Raw genomic sequence first — 21,762 nt, 5'->3', positions numbered from 1 at the left:
AACATCTAAAATGATTATTAAATAAATCTTATTAAGAATTTTATATTAATATATTTTAACTTTAAATCATTTTTAAAATTATATCATTTCATTATTAGTCAACAAGTATACATTTACTTTCTTTTTTTAATTGCAGATGCTGTTTTTATAGTCGTCCAATCAAAATCAATTGGTATTGTCTAAAATCTAAATCATTTGAAATCTAAAAAGGAAAATGTGTCATACAATTTAGAGAGATGTTTTTCTCCTCTATCATTTCTACATTTTACCACTTACGCAAAGTGCAGACGGTTCCAAGTTATACCTGGAGGCCTAACTCAAAAGTGCATCCCAAATCAGGAACCACACACACCTTAAAATTTAGGATCACACTTCGTGCTGTACCTGGCACCGGTAAACGCATGAGATGATTGCTGAACTAACAACTCTTCCACCAAAAGTATTTGATTGAGTTACTATGAGCACCTAAAATCCATGTAGTAAACTTTTATTCTATTAGCCTCACCCTCACTGAACAACTTCTCACTTAAATGTTGGTGTCCTTTGGAGATATCCAACCACCATTGATTCGCAGTCTCCTCCGCTGTCTCCTTTCATCTCTCCGTCTAGAAATTACCTGGTCATCAGCATTTCCACAACAGTTTACAGACCAAAACATATTAGATAATTGTGTTTGGCATTATATATATTTAAATGAGCATAGGACAACGATTAGGAGACCTGGATTGAAAAACACTTCAAATTCTGAAAATTTACTTTCCTACTTACCGTTCATGCACCCTCTAGTTCGGTCATACAGTCCTGTCATACAATGGATTTGGGGAACAGCATCTGAAACACTGGTCAAGCGCATAAACACACTAGCTCTTTTATACATTCTGCCATCTTCAATCTGTCGAGTGACCTCTTCCATTTTCTCATATTCATATTGACAGTGATACTCTGCAAGGTCCTTTCCATTGATATCATTCTGATTCTTTGAAGGAATACCCTTTGACGAAAAATTTAACCTGGAAAACACACTGGTTCTATTTTTGGTTTTATCGGAATACAACCCCTTTGAGGGAAGGGTGTCCGTTTCATCTTTGGAGTGTAAACTGCTTACAGCAGTGGGTGAAGAGTCACATAACCTGTTAGATTCTTTATCACTCATCAGAAATCGCGGTACAGGGATATAAGAAAATTCATTTTCGGCAAGCATGTCTAACTCTGTCTGTTTCTCTTCTGAGCATTCGCTATAGTTATCAAGCTCCCCTTCTTCAAGGTCAGAATTGTCTGTAGAACACAAGGGTATAAAATCTTCAGTCTCTTCCTCAAGAATATGGAGGTTTCCTTTCTTCTTTTGAAATGTAGAAAGCTCACGTGATTCAAAGCTAGCAGCAGAGTGAGCCCCAGATCCTAAAGAATGATTAAAGCCAGGGTTTTCAGGATCATAAGCATCATCAATATTGAATTGGATGCTTTCAAACTTTTCACAAGACTTGGGAGACAAAGAAAGCTTTTCCACCTCTTGCTCAGCAGCTACTGATGCTCCGTGGTTCATGACGAGCCTCTTTTTCTGAGTGTTGGTAAACCTCTCTTTTATTAGTTCGTTTTCTATAATCTGAAAATCCCACTTTCTTTTTTTCCTTCTCTTCTGATGAAGAGAGTGCGGAACTTCATGTTTTCTTGAGTTGAATATCCACATAAGATTTTCAACCTGCCAGTAAAACAACGAGGGTCACAATGTTTTCTTGAATAGAAAAAGTAAAACAGTGCAAGAAGCCCAAACAAAAGTTGAAAAAGAACATACCTGATCTTTGGACAAACCAAAGTTGAATTTGTAGGTGGTAAAATAGTTATCTCGAATAACATCACAAAATTCATCTTCAGAAAGAGGGTCACAACGTAAGATTGTGGTGAATTTAACCTGGTCAAAACCATAAACATATATATGAACTCATAAAGATAAGAATATTCTAAAAATAAAATCTTATCAAAATAATAGGAAAAGCAAAATATAGGTAAAAATATAACATCAATTTGTGCCAAATCTGTGGGAATGAGTTGGAAAAAGGCAAGCATAATATGAAAATACAGATTACAACCTGTGAAGGGTACTGCTTTCCTGATGAAACATATGCATGAGGAACAATGTTCATGCCACCATCTGAGATCGCTTTAAAAACCCCATAAAGCTTCCTTGCTTCAAATTCGAAAAGGAACAAAATCATTCCTGCCTTGATGTTGTGAACGAAATCAGCGAAACTATCTGGCAACCCAAACAAATTCCTCTGAAAACATTCTTTCAAAGTGCTCCGGTTTGACATGAAGATGGCACCATCCTCGGGAAAATTTCCAGACACCTTTTTTTTGCCGAAATCCCACGAGTCCTTTTTCATTCTAACAAAAAATTAAAAATTTAGTTCATATATTACACAGCACAAATATCAAAACATGGTAAAATTAAAAATTAAAATGCTTATTCTTATAAGAGTTCATTATCAATTATTCACCATAATGAAGCACAGACACCCCGAACACGACCCCGACACTGACACAATGACACCCGTAATAATTAGAAAAAATGAATAAATTAAACATAATCACAAGTGTCGGCGCATGTGTCTGACACTGATACAATTTTAAACCTTATTTAACGTGCAAATTAAGATCAGATTCAACAAATTTGAAGTAGAAATGGAAAAAAGAACCAGAAACCTTTTAATCGGTTGTTGGATATCTAACCCACTTCCTGTGAGAGAAAAACCAGCAAAAGTGTGCAATGAGAGAAAGAAAAATGCACAAAAGCACGATGAGAGAGAAAAAAATGAGACAAGTTGAGAAACCACTGCCAGTACTCACTCAGAAGTTGGCAATACGAAATAGCGCCACTCGCTCACTCACCACTTCTTTAGCATATATGTATCTTTTCCGAAACGACGATTCTTTTTATTTGAGAAATAAAACGACAACTTAATAAGTGAATTTAATGAACTAACTAGTTAGATACCCGTGCGTCTGACGCACGGGTAAATGTAATTGCATTTTTATATTATAATGAAATGTATTGATAAAACTACGATACATTGACGTAGATATCAACTGATTATAAAACTTGCAATTTAATATTTTAATGATATATCTATTGAAATATGAAATGTAAACAAAATAATGAACCAAAATGACACAGATATGATTGTGGCTTAATTTAAAGCAATATTGTAGCAGACATTAAAAAAAGGAAACATAGTCTCAGACAAATCATCTTTATAGAAATGAAAACAAAAACTTTTATTTCAACATCAAATAAGTGCCTATAAACCAACTTTATTTTGACATAAAAAATTAGAATAATAAGCAAAGATCATGACCAAAAACCAACTAAGTTCAATGTTGGAAGAATGACAAATTTACCTCTTCAAAGAAGATGATAATGCAATCTTCTAATTCTGTCTACTATGGTCTTCAATTGATTGATTACACGAATATAAGTGATTGGTATTTTGCGGGTATGCCTGTATAGAAAACACAACATCAGAAATGTGAATACAGTTTCAGAAAAAGAATACATTAAGAATCCCATGACTGATATTGTGTAGAATATAGTTTTATGCATATGATGAATTGATTTTGCACAGTCTGTTTTCCAGCAGCGTGGTAAGAAAACCGAAAAGATTTCCAGCAGCATGTAAGTTTCTATAGCGCTCTACATAAATAAATGACATTTGTTTCCAAACAGCATGTTAGTTTAGAAAAATCATGAGAATTGCATAGTACATGAGTTCAACAGGAAAGAGGAAAAAAGCAACCTAAATTGATACTACTCATTAACATGCTAAGTCAACGTGACATCCTTGATGAATTCTATTGTATAGAAACATTTTTAATAAAACAATGGCTAGTAGTATCAAATATCTTGTACAGGATACCAATGTAAATAGATAAAAACCATCTCATTCCAACAAAAACATTTCAATATATTACACTAGACATTAATTAGCATGCTTGGTCCACCAAATACAATAGTTTGTAAATTGAAATTGAATCTCCATATCCAAAGCTATGGAAAATTTTGGAAATGATATTCACTTGCACCACCAATATATACTGTTCCAGTTTCATTTCATATGGCAGCCTAATTGAATTTGGTTACTTCAACAACTAACTTACTCCATTAACATGGCATTGGTCTCAATGGAGTTGGAAAATTCCAACTTCAAGATGTAAATATCAAATGAACAAATAGCACTACTAAATTGTTTAATGAATGCTTTGATTGTGCATAATTAACAGACAATTCCATTGCAAGTTTGCTGCAGAATCCAATTTAAGAATGAGATATGTACCTGTTAAACTCAGTTGAAAGGTATTGATGGTTGCCTCAATATGGAATTGGTTTGGAAATGAATCTGCATAAGAAACATACATGGGCATAAGAAACATACATGGGCATCCGCTCCATTTCCCTCACAACCTCTCCCACCACCCATTCCTAACTTCCCTCTTCCCCTAATTAGGGAACACATATTCATATGATTCTTTACAAATCTATAGATCATACATGCTATTGTAATTTGTAAGTTCGACTCCATTTATTACATAGTAGCATCCACAAATTTGTAAGCTCGACTCCATTATTTAACATGCAGTTTAAGATCAGATTCAATTCTGTACATAGTAGCATCGACAAATTAAATGCGCATTCTACAAAGGTTTTAAAAAACGGTCAGCGACCGCGAAACCGGCCGCGACATCACCGTTTTTTAAATTAAAGAACAAATTATGGTTAATTCACACCGCGATCAGTGTCGTGAAACCTGTACCGACCGATATCGTAAAAACTTTTACGCGACCGCAACCGTTTTTTAAAAACCATGCTATCTACATAGCAATTTATAATTCTTCCACAACACATTAAAATTTACACTAACATGCAATGTAATGTATTATGTAACTAACTCGGTGAATTCATGAATCATCAACCATGGAAGTAAGTTCAAATTCAAACCCTAATTAAACGTAAATTTAGTTCATATATTACATTACACAGCAAAATATCAAAACAACATGCTAAAATCAAAAATCAAAATGCTGATTCTTACACGAGTTCATCATCAATTATTCAACATTCATAATAATAAGCATTATTTAACGTGTAGATTAACATCAAATTCAACAAATTCGAAGCAGAAATGGAAGAAAAAATAACCAGAAACCTTTTTATCGTTTTTTGGATCGCTATTCCTCTTCCTGTGAGAGAAAAACGAGAAAAAGCGCGCGATTAGAGAACGAAAAAATGCGCTGAAGCGCGCGATGAGAGAAAGGGAAAATGAGAGAAGTTGAGAAATCAGGACTCACTCGGAAGTTGGCAATGCGAAATGGCGCCACTCGCTTGATCATTCACCGCTTTTTCAGCGTATGTGTATCGTTTACGAAACGACGATTCTTTTTGTTTTTGAGGAATAAAACGACGGTTCTTATAAGGGAATTTAATGAACTAAGAATTTTAATGAACTAAACGATAATTCAGGGGTATATGATTTTATTATTAATTATTCACTTTCTTTTAAGAGAAAATCGACATGCGTGCAAAATAATTTTACAACGTCAATCACAATTATGTATTGAATTAAATTACTTTTTTATGTAAAATAATTTTATATTATCATCCAATTGAAATTCATTAATCACTCATGTCACATAACTTTTTTAAAAATAACAGTGTGTCTTGCCACTTAACATGATCGTGATTGGTTGAGTGTAGAATCTTTTAAAAAATTTAATATAATAAAATTGATGACAGTGTAGATGTAAAAAGCAAAATTTTTCATATATATATATATATATATATATATATATATATATATATATATATATATATATATATATATATATATATATATATATATATATAATATAGGACTAGAATGAATAGTTTGATTGTTATAAAACTAACTAAAACAATAGAGAGATTAAAGAGAGATAGAGAAGAAAGTGAGCAATATTATCTTATCTTATTTCAAGTATGCTTTACATTGTAATATGGGTCTCTATTTATAGGACTCAAGGGAGATAGAAAATCATACATATTAAACACATATTAAGTATGGAATAGGAAGATGAAGAACTAGGAGATGGATGGACATCCACTAATATAAATATTCATAACACTCCCCCTTGGATGTCCATTGAGGATATGCCTCGTTAAAACCTTACCAGAAAAAACTCAGTGGGAAAAATTATAGTGAAGGAAAAAGAGTACAATATCCTTTGAATGTGAATTGCCTCGTTAAAAACCATACCAGGAAAACCCAATGGGGCAAAACCATGGTGAAGGAAAAAAGAGTGCAAAACATATATATTTCTCCCCCTCATGCAGACATTTACATGTGAGACGATATTCTTTGTAGTCGTTGCTTAAAATGTCTTCTTCGAAGTGACTTCATGTAGTGGTAATAGTTATGCAGGATTTTATGAAGTTGTTGCCGTGATTTGTTTCGTAGATCTCCATGAAATGGTTGTACCATCACATGTAAATAAATAACCTCTTTCTGATCTACCATTGTGAGAATCTGACAAGTAACCTACATCTCTAAGATAATGAAGTATATGGTTGACCGCTTTCCAATTTCTTCGTGTAGATGAATAATTCTATCTTACTTATAGATTGACCGCAAATGATATATCATGATGTGTGTATTTAGCAAGGTGCATTAGTACTCCAATTTCACTAAGATATGGTACTTCAGGACCAAGCAATTTTTATCCTTTTCTCGAGGCCTAAAAAGATCTTTCTCCATATCTAATGATCTAACAACCATATTGGAGTAGGCAACATGTGACATTTGTTCATATAGAATCATTTCAACACTTTTCTATATAGCCTTCTTGATGTACATATATTCTTTTGTCCACATGCTCAATTTGCAAACCTAGACATATTTTGTCTTTTCTAGGTCCTTCATCTCAAACTCTTTATTTAAGCAATTTATAGCTTTTGGAAGCTCTTCAGGAGTTCCAATAATACTTATGTCATCCACATAGACAACTATTATTGCAAATACTTTTCCACATCATTTTATGAAAATAGAAGGACAAATTGATCATACCACATGCGTCTAGATTGTTTCAATCCATAGAGAAACTTGTTCAATTTGATGGAGTGGTTTTCTCGAGATCCAAAATTACGTGTCTTTGGTATATTGAACCCTTCAGGGAGTTTCACGTAAATGTCATTATTAAGTGAACCATATAAATAAGATGTCATAACATTCACCATGTTCAAATTAAGCCCTTCATGTGCTACAAGGCTAATTGAATATAAAAAAATCGATTGAATCCACTACAGGTGGATATGTTTTATCAAAATCAATCTTAGGTATTTGTGAAAATCATTGAGCAATAAATCAAACTTTATATCATTCTTATGTTTCTTTTTCATAAAAATCATTTATATCCAATTGGTTTCACACCTTGAGGTGTTCGGACTACAGGTCCAAAAGTGAGTCACTTGTAAAGTGAGTTTAATTCTTCTGTAATTGAATATATTCATTTGGCCAATTCTCACTTAGTCTACAATCTTTAATAGGCTTTGACTCATGATCCTCGTTATCATTGATCACTTTTAGCGCTATATTGTATATAAAGACATTGTCAATATTGACTTTATTTGGTTATCTCAATTTTGGTTCCATTGCATTTCATCCATGACATAATTTATCGAGATCTCTTTATTTCATATTTCAAGTACTTGATTTGTTCTTCTGGAACTGAAAACTAAATTAGATCAAAGTGCTCTTAGCATTTATATATCCTCACTTGGGTCATCTTTAGTTTCTTTTCTTAGTAGAGGACTTTTAACATTGGAACCGACTTTCATACCACGCTTCAGGCGCAGCTACAACTCATTTGCAATATTATATTATCCAATAGGAGAATCCACTTTGAGTGGAGTATTACCAGCTGATAATTTATTTCATAAACTTTGCAAATGAATAATATTTTGAACTTTTGGTTCATATTGATTTGTACGAGGATCAATACAACAATTTATTTTAACTTGTTCATTTGAACTTCTTGTTCATGATTTCAGCTGTTCATTTCCCTCCCCCTAATATTGGGAAAATTAATTTATCAAGTGATAATCAGCCTGCTGGGCTGCAATCAAGTATTTGATTATTTGCTCAAATTATATCCTCAAAATTGAGATTCATATTAATTATATTTTTCCAATATTCTTTCATGACTCATCTTAATGTATTATATTGGAGCAATTGGAATATACACAACACATCCAAATGTTCACTGAGATGAGAAATATTAGAATATATTAGGGAGGACTAAGATATAGTATACTGTTGGCTTAATGCGAATAAATATCTTAATATCATACTTTGGGTGTTTCAAATATATAATTTAGAATTGATGATCTCATAAGTATCAACCATATAATTAACTTTAGACGTCTAAAGAATGAATCTTCGGGTCCATTTTCTTTTTATGAACATATATTACATGATATTCAATATCAATTTTAATAATATATATGTGATACTTATACAGGAATTTCTATAAAAAAAATTCAGAAAACAAGATCTTAGTCTAATTAGGTGAGAAAATAATTTCACAAACTTCTGGCTGTGAATAGAGACATATGCATGATATTTTAGTCGATGCAACAATTAATGTCATAAAAACGCAATTTCTCAAATTTTTATTTTCTTTTAGAAACACACAAAAATTTAATGGATTGAAGAAACTTCTGGTTCTTCAATATAAATTATTCACATCATATTATATCCGAGATGACCCAACCGGTTTTACCAACGACACATTTAAGTGTAATTTGTAAACTACTGGTTTACAATGACATGTGCTTAAATTGTACTAATATAAGTGTAGTACAAGCCCAAGGAAAAAAAGACGGTAGCTTTTCTATTATACATTTTATGTCCAAATTCATTTGTGTAATACAAAGATATTCAATACCTCCAGTATAATTCAAAACCAATATAATAATAGTATCTCATTATTAAACACTTTAATCAAACACATTCATATGAACATATTATCATATAATTATCAAACAACTACCCCTTATAAAATTAAACATATTTAATCAAACAATATTATATCACTAAAATTATATCGTCATATAATTAATTTGATTTACTATCCTTCAGGGATGGATAAGTTCTTCAAAAACTATAAAAATAATTTATTTTTCTATCCTTCAGGGATGCTTGATAAGTTCTTCAGGAACTATAAAAATAATTTGTTATATACAATAATCTAAAAAATATATATAACCATCCTTCTGGGATGCGTTAAAATTATTTGTGTCATTTTTCTAGAATGACAATATTTTAATGAGCATATTACAAGTTATGAATTTGTAGATCGATACAAAAAAAAATTATGAAATCATTTTGGGATTCAATAATATTATAGATGCGACCTTTTAAAGATTATCGAACTTTGAATTCTTCTCAAATTCATCAATTATTGATAAACACAATACTCGATTAAACTCAATCTTTGAATAATAATTTGGAGATAGTTTAATAATAATAATCTTTAGTTCTACAAATATCACATCACAAATTATTTCCATAAACAACAGTCAAGAAAAATTATTCTTTGTGCAATCCTTCAGGGATGCTTGAATATTAAATTAACACTTTTATGTGTTAAAATTCAATTTCGGACAAACATATAGAAATGCTTTAATGTTAAATTCTTCTGGAATTTAACAAGAATTATCAAAGAAATCTAATATTATTGTACAAGGTAAATAAATTTCTCTATAAAATATATAAAAAATAAACACATTTATATGAAGAAAAAAATAGTAACAAAATCATGAATTATATTATATTGGTTCAAATATATTAAGATTAGAAAATAACGTAGAACCTGGCTATATCATGACTCGCGTTGTAGAGTATCATGCTGATAACGTGTTATAAAACTAACTAAAACAATAGAGAGATCAAAGAGAGATAGAGAAGAAAGAGAACAATATTATCTTATCTTATTTCAAGTATGCTTTACATTGTAATATGGGTCTCTATTTATAGGACTCAAGGGAGATAGAAAATCATACATATTAAACACATATTAAGTATGGAATAGGAAGATGAAGAACTAGGAGATGGATGGACATCCACTAACATAATTATTCATAACATTGATATATTTTTTAAATGGATATTTATTTAATTTTAATGGTTTCATCTACTAATAATTTTTTTTTTTGAATCTTCAGCTTCTACGTCAGAATTTTGGTGATTTTTTTAAAGATACGATACTGCAATTTTTTGTAATTTGAATCCACTGCTGTTGTTACTTTCACACAGTCACACAGTCAAAAGTTTATTAGCAGTTAGATTTTGATCTGATGATCAGAAACAGCAGAAGTTTATAACTATAAAATATCAGTTTAAATCAAGACCATCAGATTAACATCAGACGGCTCCCATTGCATGACTGTGTGATTGTGGGCTTTTCCGACTGCAGCGAATTATGATCCAATTTTTTGATAAGGCTGAACGCGAGTAGTGGATGAATGTACATTGATACGGAGCCCCCACCATCTAATTTTTCTCTCTTTTTGACAATGTTAATATTCTTTCCCTCTATACCAAGTTTAGAGAAGCTTGCCTCCATAATTTTTTTATGTTTAATCTATTTCATCATACTATTTGTTCTATTCTATTAATAATATCTTATCTGGCTGTTTCATTCATTGGATCTTTATTACTCTCGTTCTATTTTTGACAAGTCATTATTTAATAATTTTATTTTATCACGAATTTATTTATCACGAATTTATAATTTATTTTATTAATTTTAATTTGTTTTTCATACGTTATTTTAAATAGCGTTTTAACTTATAGTTTATAGTTTATCGTTATTTATTCCATTAATATCCTTATCAATTTTAATTATTTCAAATATATATTTAATTATTAATTAAAAAATATTTTTTATGTCATTTTAAATTTATTAGCTAACTAAACTACTATTATTATTAAACACTTTAATTAGCTTATCAGCTATCAGTCAAACATAATTATATATTTTTTTGTAATTTGTAAACGAAAATTTTATACTTGCTATTTTTTTTTCATTACCTAACATACAATTTACTGATATTATGACATTATATTATCCAAAACAATTTTTATTGATTACAATTTATAGAGATTCCTCTTAATTTATACGGATTCAAATATCTGAATGATTTCATGTAAAACTTTAACTAATTAAAAGGGAGGGTTAACATTATTTAATTTTATTTAACTTTTATTGTCTTCATTTTTTTAGTAATTGCTTTCTTCTCTTTTTCAAATATTAAAAGAAATATATAGTTATTTTATGTTGTTTATAACAACTAGTGGGATACTCGTACCGCCGTGCGTTCGCACGGGTACTGGTACGATACGCACATTTGTTTTCAAAATGTTATAAAAGAAAGTCAAATTTATTTAAATAAATTTTGTTACTATTTTTAAAAAAGATGATAAATTGGTGCCTAAGTTTTTTGTATATAGATAATTTTTAAATAAACAATTTATTTTTTCAAATATAAACATAATTTTTATTTTGTATTATTTATAAAAATATTGTTCAGTGATGTTTCCGTTATCATTAACTATTATATTAACTATTATGAATTAGTGAAAAAACTTTGTATTTATTAACTACATAATAATAGAATCTTAAATTATAAATATTACTAACATTAATAATTAAAAAACAACACACTTTTTTTCATATTTAAACTCATAGATTGTTTTAAGTATATAAATAATAATATAAATATATATTTAAAAAACTAAATATATTTGGACCATAAATATTGTTTTTTCATACAAATATTTAGATCAACCATATATTTCCCGTATGTAAATATTAAATTTATTTTGACGTTATTTATAAAAATATTTATACAATCATTTAATTTTATAAATATCAAATAACGTATTTGAAAATATCATTTTAATTATATGAATAAATATTAGTAACATAAATAAATACATTTTTTTGTGTTCGGATTCATACATTATGTAAAATATAATTAATTTTATTTTCTTTAATTTTACAAAGAATGTAATAACTCGTGGGTTCGCACGAATTCCTATATGGATGCTCATGCGTCTGTATGGGTACTGGTATGTTACACGCATATGTTTTTAAAATGTAATATGAATGAAAAAACAAAAGGACAAAATTATTTAACCATGAAAGATTAATATTTTTAAAAGTAAAATATATTTTTATTTATATTTGAACCATAAATATAAATAAACATAAAAAATAAATGAATGTAAGTATAAGTGAATGATATTTAAAAAATAGATACATTTTCATAAAGAGTAATATTTTTTTTCAATATCGTAATAATGATTCTTTGATATAAACAACGGTAAATAATAGTAACATAAATTTAAAATTTAATACTATTGATTATGCCTTTGTTTCTCTTAAATTCATTTTATTTTTTATTTTCACTTAATGATTAATTATTTTAAAATTGATATTAAATCTAATAATTAGTTGTTTTATTATAACCAATTATAAATTACATTAAAGGTGAGGTGATATGTGTAGCATTTTTAATAAGATTTGATGTAGTGCATCATAACATTGCGTAGTTTATTTTTACTTATTTTTTTATTGACTATTAAAAAAAAAGTCTAGTGTATCACACTATTTATCAATGATGAGATAGTAAAAATAGAACAAAAATAAAAAAATGTTGAAATTTTAATTAAATTAAATTTGTATTAATATATTACTATAATAATGAATTATTGTGCTTTTTTTTTTTACTAAAAAGATATTCATTCATTCAAATTGAAAAATACATCGATCATTACAAATTCAAGACCGCTAAAAACTGACAAAGGTGAATCTGCAAACAATCTTGCAGCACCTAGGTTAATAGCATACGACGGCAACATGAAAGTGCCTACAAGTATGGCAAAATAAAAGTCATCAGAATATTCATACTTCTGGATCTGCAACATTGACGCCCACGTCTTTCTCAGATCTGGAACATTGAAGCCCACGTCTTTCTCAGATCTACAATGTTTTGAAGTATATGTGTCAATCTGAACCAACAAACACCGTACTAAGACAGAAAAACCAACAAACATCGTACTAAGACGGGAAAACCAACAAACACCACACAAGACGGTGAAAACTTAAAAACACACAAAAGAAGAAGCAAATCTATATGGATAGCCACTTAAAAAGAAAGAAAAACGGGGTTGAGGGGCAATTTCTAGCCAAAAATGGCCAAAAGCCACTCCTACGAAGGAATAATGAAAAAAGAGAAAAGCTTAGAGGAGTTATCTTAATATTAATATTGAGAAATGTATTATTATTGTAGACCAAAATGTATTATTGAAAAATAACTAAAATAAATTAATATTACTAAATTATTGCTCTTAATAACAAAAAAAATCCTAGTAAAACAAAATGAAGCACAATAAAGTTTTATTATCTATTTCTTCCCTGGCCTCTTCTTTCATTGATGGACAGTTTTGTTTAAATTAATTTTCCTGATAATATTAATTTAAACAATTGAAGTTTATGACCACAATTGAAGTTTCCTATAGGCCTTGCCCATATTAAACTTCTTTTCCTCTATAATGTCTTTAAGAGATTCTATATCAACCAAATCTGCTCTCTGGTCTAGCACACCTTTCATAATCCATGAATCATTTGTTTTAGCTTGAAACTCCATCAAATTTCTATGTTTAAGGAGTTATATTTAAAAGATCATAAAATGTAATGTTATTAAACAATATATTTAAATCAGAAATAAATATTTAATATAGTTGATTGAAATTAATTAAATAATTTAATATTTTTGTTACTTAAAGATAATATTTTAAAAAAAATATATTTACCATAAAAAATAAAGAATTGTAAACATACTTATCCAATTCATCAAGTGAAGAGAGGAAAAAATGATATAAATTATTTTGAAAATAATGTACATAAAACACCGTACATATGCTTTTTCTGATCTCTATTTCCTATATGAAGCATCTAATTTCATAATTAAAAATTACATATCATTTAATTTCAATTAAAATAACATTAACAATATTTGGTAAGTGTTCACGTAACAATATTGGGCAGTGTGTTTTGAAAAGACAGCTCCATTTTTTTTCTTTTTTGAAATATTGAGCAGTGTAATTTTGAAAGTGAACGTGTCATGACATTAAAGTATATTTAAAAAAACATACATTTTTTCTATTTTATTATTCCTACAATTTTAATTCTATTTTATTCTCACTAATTTCCTCTCTCAACGCACAAATGACTCTTGTAATCAAGTTTTCTTCAAAGTTATCTTACATAATAGAAAGATTTAATAAATAAATGTATTATATAAAATGTATATTGTCTTATTAATATCTTAATTTTTTAAATAAAATATTGTATATTGAATGTGTACAAAATATAATTTCTCAAAATCACATATCATCCAAAAAAAAAAAGTGTTAGATAATATTATTGTTTATTTATTATTTTATTTTTTATTAATCTTGTAATTTTTTTTTATTTGAAAGGTGGTCTGAACCCACCACAAAATATATTAAGGTTTAATTGCAACTTTGGTCCCCCTATTTTGTCTTTTTCTCAATTTTAGTCCCCCCATTTTTAAAACCACGATTTTGGTCCTCCTTTTGAGTTTTCTATTGAAAAAGAGACAAGAATAGGGATTTATTTTGCAGAAAAAAGTAAAATAGGGGGACGAAAATTGCACAGAAAACTTAAAAAGAGGACTATAATAGTGATTTTTAAAATAGAGGGATCAAAATCAAGAAAAAGGCAAAATAGGGGGACTAAAGTTGCAATATCCGTGCAGTGATTTCCTTCCTGATATATATGAGTGACCAAAAAATTGATTGATCTGGTATGTTGTAGAACATTCTCCCATCTGTTACAAATCTCCCAAGGCACAATGAGGGGTTTGGAAAACGCAAGGAGCACCAGCTTTGAGTCAGTCTTTAGCTAAAAATTATTCCAATCTCTCTGTTTAGCAATTTCTATAGCGAGAATAGCGCCATACAGCTCGGCCAAAAAAGCATTACCAGCACCAAGAAATTTGGAGAAACTACCTTGATGTTTTTCGGTATGGTCTCTAAAAATACCACCACAGGCCGCTCGCGAAGGCATCCTTGAGGACGCGCCATCCGTATTGCATTTTATCCAGTGCAGAATCGGAGGATGCCACGGAAATTCCTTGACAGTAAAAGCTTTAGGAGGATTGACTTTAATATTGAAACTCTTGAGAAGATGGAAGTCCAAGATAGAGTTCGACTCGGCTTTTGGTGTGGCATTACCTGTAGAAGCAACATCAACCTTGACCGCGTTAAGTAAAAAAGTCCAAATTAGATTCTTATCCTCAAACCGTCTTACGTTTCTAGCTTTCCAGATCCTACTGACAATGCTAAGCGCCGCTGCCAGCAACACCACCTTACTCTGAGCAGACGATAACTTGATGTAGGCGGTCCAAATATCCTCAACAGAGCAGAAATTATGCGACATAATCGACGATAAAAAATTCCAAAACCTGGAAGCAAAAGAACAAGAAAAGAACAAGTGTTCTGCGGTTTCCTCATTCGTGCCACAGAGATATAAATGGAAGGAAGGTGAGAGCCCCTGATCGCCATTTTATCATCTGTTGGAACCTTTTTATGAAGCAACCTCCAGAAAAGCAAGGAGTACGAGGCTGGAATATGAGCATTCCAGATTGTAAATACTACAATTAAAATTTAGATAATTGTATTTTTTTTATTTTTGTAGAATCAATTATTTCTTATGTCTAGAATATTTGTGTATATAAGTTTAATGGATCGGATCCACTCAATTAATGAAAATATAAAAAAAAATCTTTTGCTTTACCCTCAATGGCGATATTGCATTTTTTGTTGTCCAATGGATATTAGCTAACATGCTATCACAAGAGAAAAATCAAATATTTTCATATCTTTAACAAACAATGTTATTAATTTGAAACAACCTACATGTTTCTTCAATCTATGCTATTAGCATCACATGTCACTATTTTACTCAATCATCCATATTTCAATTTAATGGTCCTATTTTCATCCCTGCTCATTATCACTCATGGCAACTTTTAATTTGACCCCTCGAGATTTCCTCGATCTCTTTATTGATCATGATAATCACAAGAAAATGTATAATCTTTTAATTTCTTTGAATTTTTATCTCTCCTCATCTCTAGTTCTCTCACAATCAGTCAAGAAAACTCTCATTCAACTTTCATAATCTTTTCTAAAAAAACCATCAATTTCTTGAAACCAAAACCAATTATTCTCCAAAAATATTTACCTCCTTCGTTATTCTTCACCATCATCTTCTTACATTAAAGAGGTTCTTCCATTTTCCTTGAGAAAACACCAACAATCCTTCATAATCTCAAACCTCATACCCTTATATTCATCTGACTTTTTATCCATAAACATTCGACCTCTCCTTCAAACTACTAAGTGTTAACCTGCACTCACCTCAAAATTAATGTACAAATAAAGACAGGGAAAAAATTCAAAGAAATTTGTTTTTTTACTAACAACCTTTATCTCTTTCCCTCTGTCTCTGCATATATTTTTTCGGGAAAAGATTTTGTTACACTTGTAAGGAAGACAATGAAAAATATGTTGTTTATGAGGTGATGAAGCTGAGATACATTGATGTTTCTTTTCTTACCTGGTTTAAAGAAGAAAATAATATGAGTGTTGCAATTAGTAAACTTTTTAGTCAAAAATAAAATAAACTATAAGAAATGAAACAACAAAGCATATGTTATGTATAGAAGTTGAATGTAAAAGATGAAGTATTTTTTGGTGAAGAAAGAAAAATCAAAAACCATAATAAAAAAAAAAGAAGGTATCTTCATACCTTTAACATATTTCCCAATAACTTTCATACAAATCTTCACACCTTCAACCTATTTCTCAGAAACATTTTATATCAATCTCCATACATTTCATTAAATATTTAAGAATTCATACCTTTAACCTCTTTTAGGGTCTGTTTGGTTCAAATGAGGGGGAGGGGAGGGATTTTAATAAAGGGAAGGGGAGGGGAGGTGAGGGATTTTTTTTAATCAGATAAGTGTTTGGTTCAAAATAAGAGAGGGGAGGGAATGGAGGGGTTTTAATTAAAAATATGTTTGGTTCAGGAGGGGAGGGGATGAGTTTTATTAATAAATTACATTTTTATCCTTATGATCTTATAAAAGTGATATGATAGTCAAATATGAAAAATTCATACATAATATTTTGGTAATAAATTTTTTAATATTGAGGGACTAAAACATTATAATTTACCATAACGTTAATAAATCGAGTACATTTGATTCAGATTATAACTCTCCGACACAGATGAAACTATATACTAATAACAATTTTTAAATCGTGATGAATCAACAAACCAAACAAATACATAAAATAAGTTATTATTAAAATTAATAATTTAAAATTTTTAATAAACTGAATAAAAAAAATAAAATAAAGTGAATGATTTAAAACTTGATATAAAAGAAAATATAATAGGATAAATAACAAAATTAGAAGAAAATATGAACTTAAACAATATTAAAAAAATTATAAAAATAATGAAATGATTATGATTTATACTAAGTAAAAAATTGAAAAAATTTGAAGGTAGATAATAGTTATAATAAGTTGACGAAAACAATCGAGAAAAATCGCAAAAAAGAAAAGTAGGAACATGAAAGAAAATAATAATCTTAAAGTAATAAAATAAAACGGAGGATATTTTAGTAAATATTATTAATTTATTAAATATCAAAATCACCTCCCCTCCCCTCCCCTCCCCACTGAATCCCCCCGATTTGGGGGGACGCAAGAAGTGTGATTTAGAGGGATTTTGCTCCCCTCCCCTCACCTTCTCTCCCCTCCTAAAAATTGAACCAAACATATTTTATTTTAGATATCCCCTCCCCTTCCCTCCCCTCCCCTCCATCTACCTCAAACCAAACACACCCTTAGGGTAACTCAGTTTTTTATGCAAATGAAAGAAGAGAATATAGATGGGAGCAGAAAGAGAAGAGAGAAAATAGAGATGGTGTTGGGGAACATGTGATTATGCATATGAGAGAAGTAGTTGTATTTTTTGGCAGACATCAGTGATGCGATGACAAAAGTTGGTAAGAGAGAAGGAAAGAGAAAGAAATGATAAAAATAAAGTGTTGGAAAGAGTGAGGTGTGTTTGGGAAGCTAAGCAATAATTTGCAATTCAAATTGGACCATGTCAGAATTTAGTCACAAAAAGCAAACTTTAGACACAATTTAACCCTCATTTTAATAGGTGGTAAATTTAGAACAAAGGGCAAAAATGAGTTTTCCAGGTACATTTGTTTTCTTATATTATAGATATATTCATCTATTAAATCTTATTCTAAGTTTTTTATTTTATTTTTAACAAATAGAAAATTTTGTAAAAACCCACACCATAACATTAATCCATTAATATATATATATATATATATATATATATATATATATATATATATATATATATATATATATATATATATATATTTGTAACAACTCACAACGTAACATTAATTCATTAATATATATTTTTAAAAATAATTGAAAATAATTTTGTATTTATTAATTAAAGTGATATTAATGGTAATTATACAATTGTCATTGAACAAATTTAAATTTTATATTTTTAAATTACCATATTATAAAAAAAATTTACTATATTATTTTTTGACCCCATTACACACAAATGTTTGGATCCGCCTTACATAGTTAGTATTTCAATGTCCAAATCAATGAATGAGTCAAAAAAAGAAAAGAGAGAAGTATGAAAAATGTGAATAAGTAGGTCTTCTTTATTAGGCTTTTGGCCGACCTAGAGTAGTTGTCTCCAAGACTTATAGTTATGTGTTGAACGATAAGTCTTTTTGAACTTGTGTCGGTCGCATATTGTTGGGTTAATCAACATTAATCGTGGAAAGTTCTAGGAGATAGTTGCATTAATTGTCACTTCGCATAATTTAGTACATGTGGTTCCAACTTCGTAGACTAGGGCCTGACACATTATTAGGTTACTCGAGTGCACTTAAGTATCGTTGTATTTCTAAGATAAGATCTGATTGTTGCTTTTTATCTATATATTGTCTTGTGGTTTGGATCATTAATTGGTTTGTCTAGTTCTCATATCTAAAGATTGTTTAACATTTAAATGAACTTTTTGTTCTCATTATCCCATGGATTTTACTGTTATCCGGTGACCTTGCTTTTATTACAAACTTCAGTAACCTTTTATTTTCTTACCATCTCGTTGATTCAGGGTTTGTTAGCGAGATTTCTAAAATATTTATTTGAGACATGATAATGACTAATTTTATTTAATAGAATTTTTGGATCACAATTGGTTCTAATGGTGCAGTGGTTCAGACTTGAATAAAGACTTAAAGTGTCACGGGTTCGACACTTGATTTGGATAATTTTTTGGAATTGATATGTTATTAGATGCAGGATCGACCGAGGAAAAGATACTTTGTTGTGTATTCGTGAATCGTAATTCATTGAGTTATGAGAACTCGCGTTGTGTGTTTCCATACAAAGCTTAAATTCCCTTAGATGCTCAAGTCCTAATTCTATTGTGTAAGTGTAAACAAGTGGGACGAAGTTGAATGACTTAAGTTAAGAATCGATAAGAGATCCCTTTAGAGACGAGTGGACTCATAAGTTAGGGGAACTCACTGAGATTATTATCTCACCCACTATTATTGTTGTTTTTTAGGTGATTCTTTGCAAGTTAAAGGCAAGGATAAAGTTGTCTAATGATGTTTCAAAGACTTTTGTCGTTCGTGATCTTCCATTGCGGATTATGTGCATATTATGGATATTGTACATATCTTAGTTTTTGATTAGGCACTCTTGTATATCATATACCATATATTAGTTTTTGATTAGACACTTTTGTATCTCATGTATATATAGCGATGTCGATAGGATTTTATGATTGTATTAGTACCAGTTTATACTATGTATAATGTATTTATAGATTATATTATATTTGGCTATTATATATAATATATTTATAGACTATATTATATTTGGATACTACAATTGGTATTAGAGCATGTCGATTCTCGATCCAGCCTTGAAACATCATAAGTAAATTAATTTTTGCCTCATATGTGTGTTGCCAATATGATTTTCAATGTCACAATATGTAGTATTGGGACTGATCAATCTAATTCTATGTGTGTGGTAGGTAGTATCATGATTGAGCAACCACGAGGACTCCTAAGGTTTAATAATTGTTGTGCTTAGTGTGTAAGACTAGACCAAGAATTTTGGAAGTAAGGAGAAGTGGTGGTTTCGATCGATGCACCAACGATAGTAACGAGAGTTGTGATTCGGGTAATGTGGTAAGTGCATAATGATGCACAATTCAAGTTACCCGGTAGCTTAAGAGGAGTGGGAATCTTAAAGGTTTCTACAGGATTAATCCACCTAAATTCGGAAGGAGTCTGAACTTTTAGTAGCGCAAGATTGACCCACTAGTATAGATCGAGTCTTACAAGTAATTCCATGCAGTGAGGAAGAAAAGTTATTTTTCCGTTCATATGCCATAAAGTTCATAAGCGAGGTGGTGTACCAGTGTCTCAATTCGTATGACCAACCAAAGAACCTTGAAGGAGTGGAAGTATTTCAATGAATTGTTCTTGGGAAGTTATTTTCCAATAGTTTAGAGGCTCGAGAGGCATTGAGATTCAGCAACTTTGTCAAAAGTATATGATAGTGGCGAAGTGTGTGGAAAGGTTTGAGGGTGTAATTGCTTACTCCAAACGAGTCACTTATGTACCAGACGAATGGTAGAAGATGAACCAATTGTAACTGTTCTTAGAAGGGAGATTGGGTTCAAGGTTTTTCAACAGAGATTTAGTGTTAATACAAGACCATAATGGAAGTATTGAGTTGCCAAGGAGTATTTGAAAGAGGTTCATGTCGAAAGAAAAGATATACCTTGGATCCAAAAAAGCATGTTTTAATAGTATCTGTAACTCAGTGGGAGAACTGACTTTTTAAATGTTTCGCAAACAAATGTTGCGGTGAGCAAGAGTCGCCACCAACTTTTATTTTATCCAATTAGGAAAGGCAAAAAGAACAGGAAAGACCTTAAAAATATTTTGAGTTCGGGGGGGGGGGGGGGTAGGTTATACAAAGGGAAGGTGTAAGCACCCTTTGTATCCATGGGCTCTTAATTGCTTAGCTCACTTGTTTTTTTGAATTGTTTGAAAGTGCGGTGTGTGTTTAGAAAAACATTTTTATTTTTGAGAATGTCTGAAAAGACAATGTTAGAAAACAGGGTGTGAAAAGCATTTGATTTGTTGTAGAAAGCACTTAAGAGTTACCTACCCTAAGTTGTAAGGTGTAACTTATTCTTTAAGTCTTTACATAGGCGATAGTACTATCCATACCATTTGAGGGTAGATAGTCCTATACATTGGATGTGTTCAGGACATCCAGGGTCATCGTATAATCATAGGGCTATCCATATCATAAAGAGGGTAGGAAGTCTATGCATTAGATGAGAATAGTCATAAAGGCAACAAGTAAGGACACCTTAACAATCGAAGGTGTAACACCCTTCTAAATCCCCGCAGAATATTAATTAAATTCAGAGTAAAACATGTAAAAGGGCATTACAACTTCAAAATATTTAAAAACATTCAAC

General features: G+C 30.2%; 1 protein-coding gene across 2 annotated transcripts; it reads right to left on the bottom strand.

Moving 5' to 3' along the window:
* Window positions 1-5,450, bottom strand: LOC131631720 (uncharacterized). 2 transcript variants are annotated; one of them, XM_058902479.1, is made up of 8 exons: window positions 5,341-5,450; window positions 5,199-5,232; window positions 4,329-4,391; window positions 3,397-3,497; window positions 2,088-2,382; window positions 1,793-1,909; window positions 769-1,699; window positions 1-616 (listed from the first exon to the last, which is right to left on the bottom strand). In XM_058902479.1, the coding sequence occupies exons 5-8, from the start codon at window positions 2,379-2,381 to the stop codon at window positions 606-608; spliced, it is 1,353 nt and encodes a 450-aa protein (XP_058758462.1). In that variant the 5' UTR covers window position 2,382; window positions 3,397-3,497; window positions 4,329-4,391; window positions 5,199-5,232; window positions 5,341-5,450; the 3' UTR covers window positions 1-605. The 2 variants fall into 2 exon arrangements, with proteins under 2 accessions (XP_058758462.1, XP_058758463.1); XM_058902480.1 differs by lacking the exon at window positions 5,199-5,232 and having other exon boundaries at window positions 5,341-5,414.
* Window positions 5,451-21,762: the final 16,312 nt, after the last annotated feature.

Source organism: Vicia villosa, unplaced genomic scaffold (genome assembly GCF_029867415.1).
Source record: "Vicia villosa cultivar HV-30 ecotype Madison, WI unplaced genomic scaffold, Vvil1.0 ctg.000858F_1_1, whole genome shotgun sequence".
In the NCBI taxonomy this organism is placed as follows: Eukaryota; Viridiplantae; Streptophyta; class Magnoliopsida; order Fabales; family Fabaceae; genus Vicia; species Vicia villosa.
Note: the sequence above shows the minus strand (reverse complement) of the source record. Positions and strands in the feature narration are given on the sequence as shown.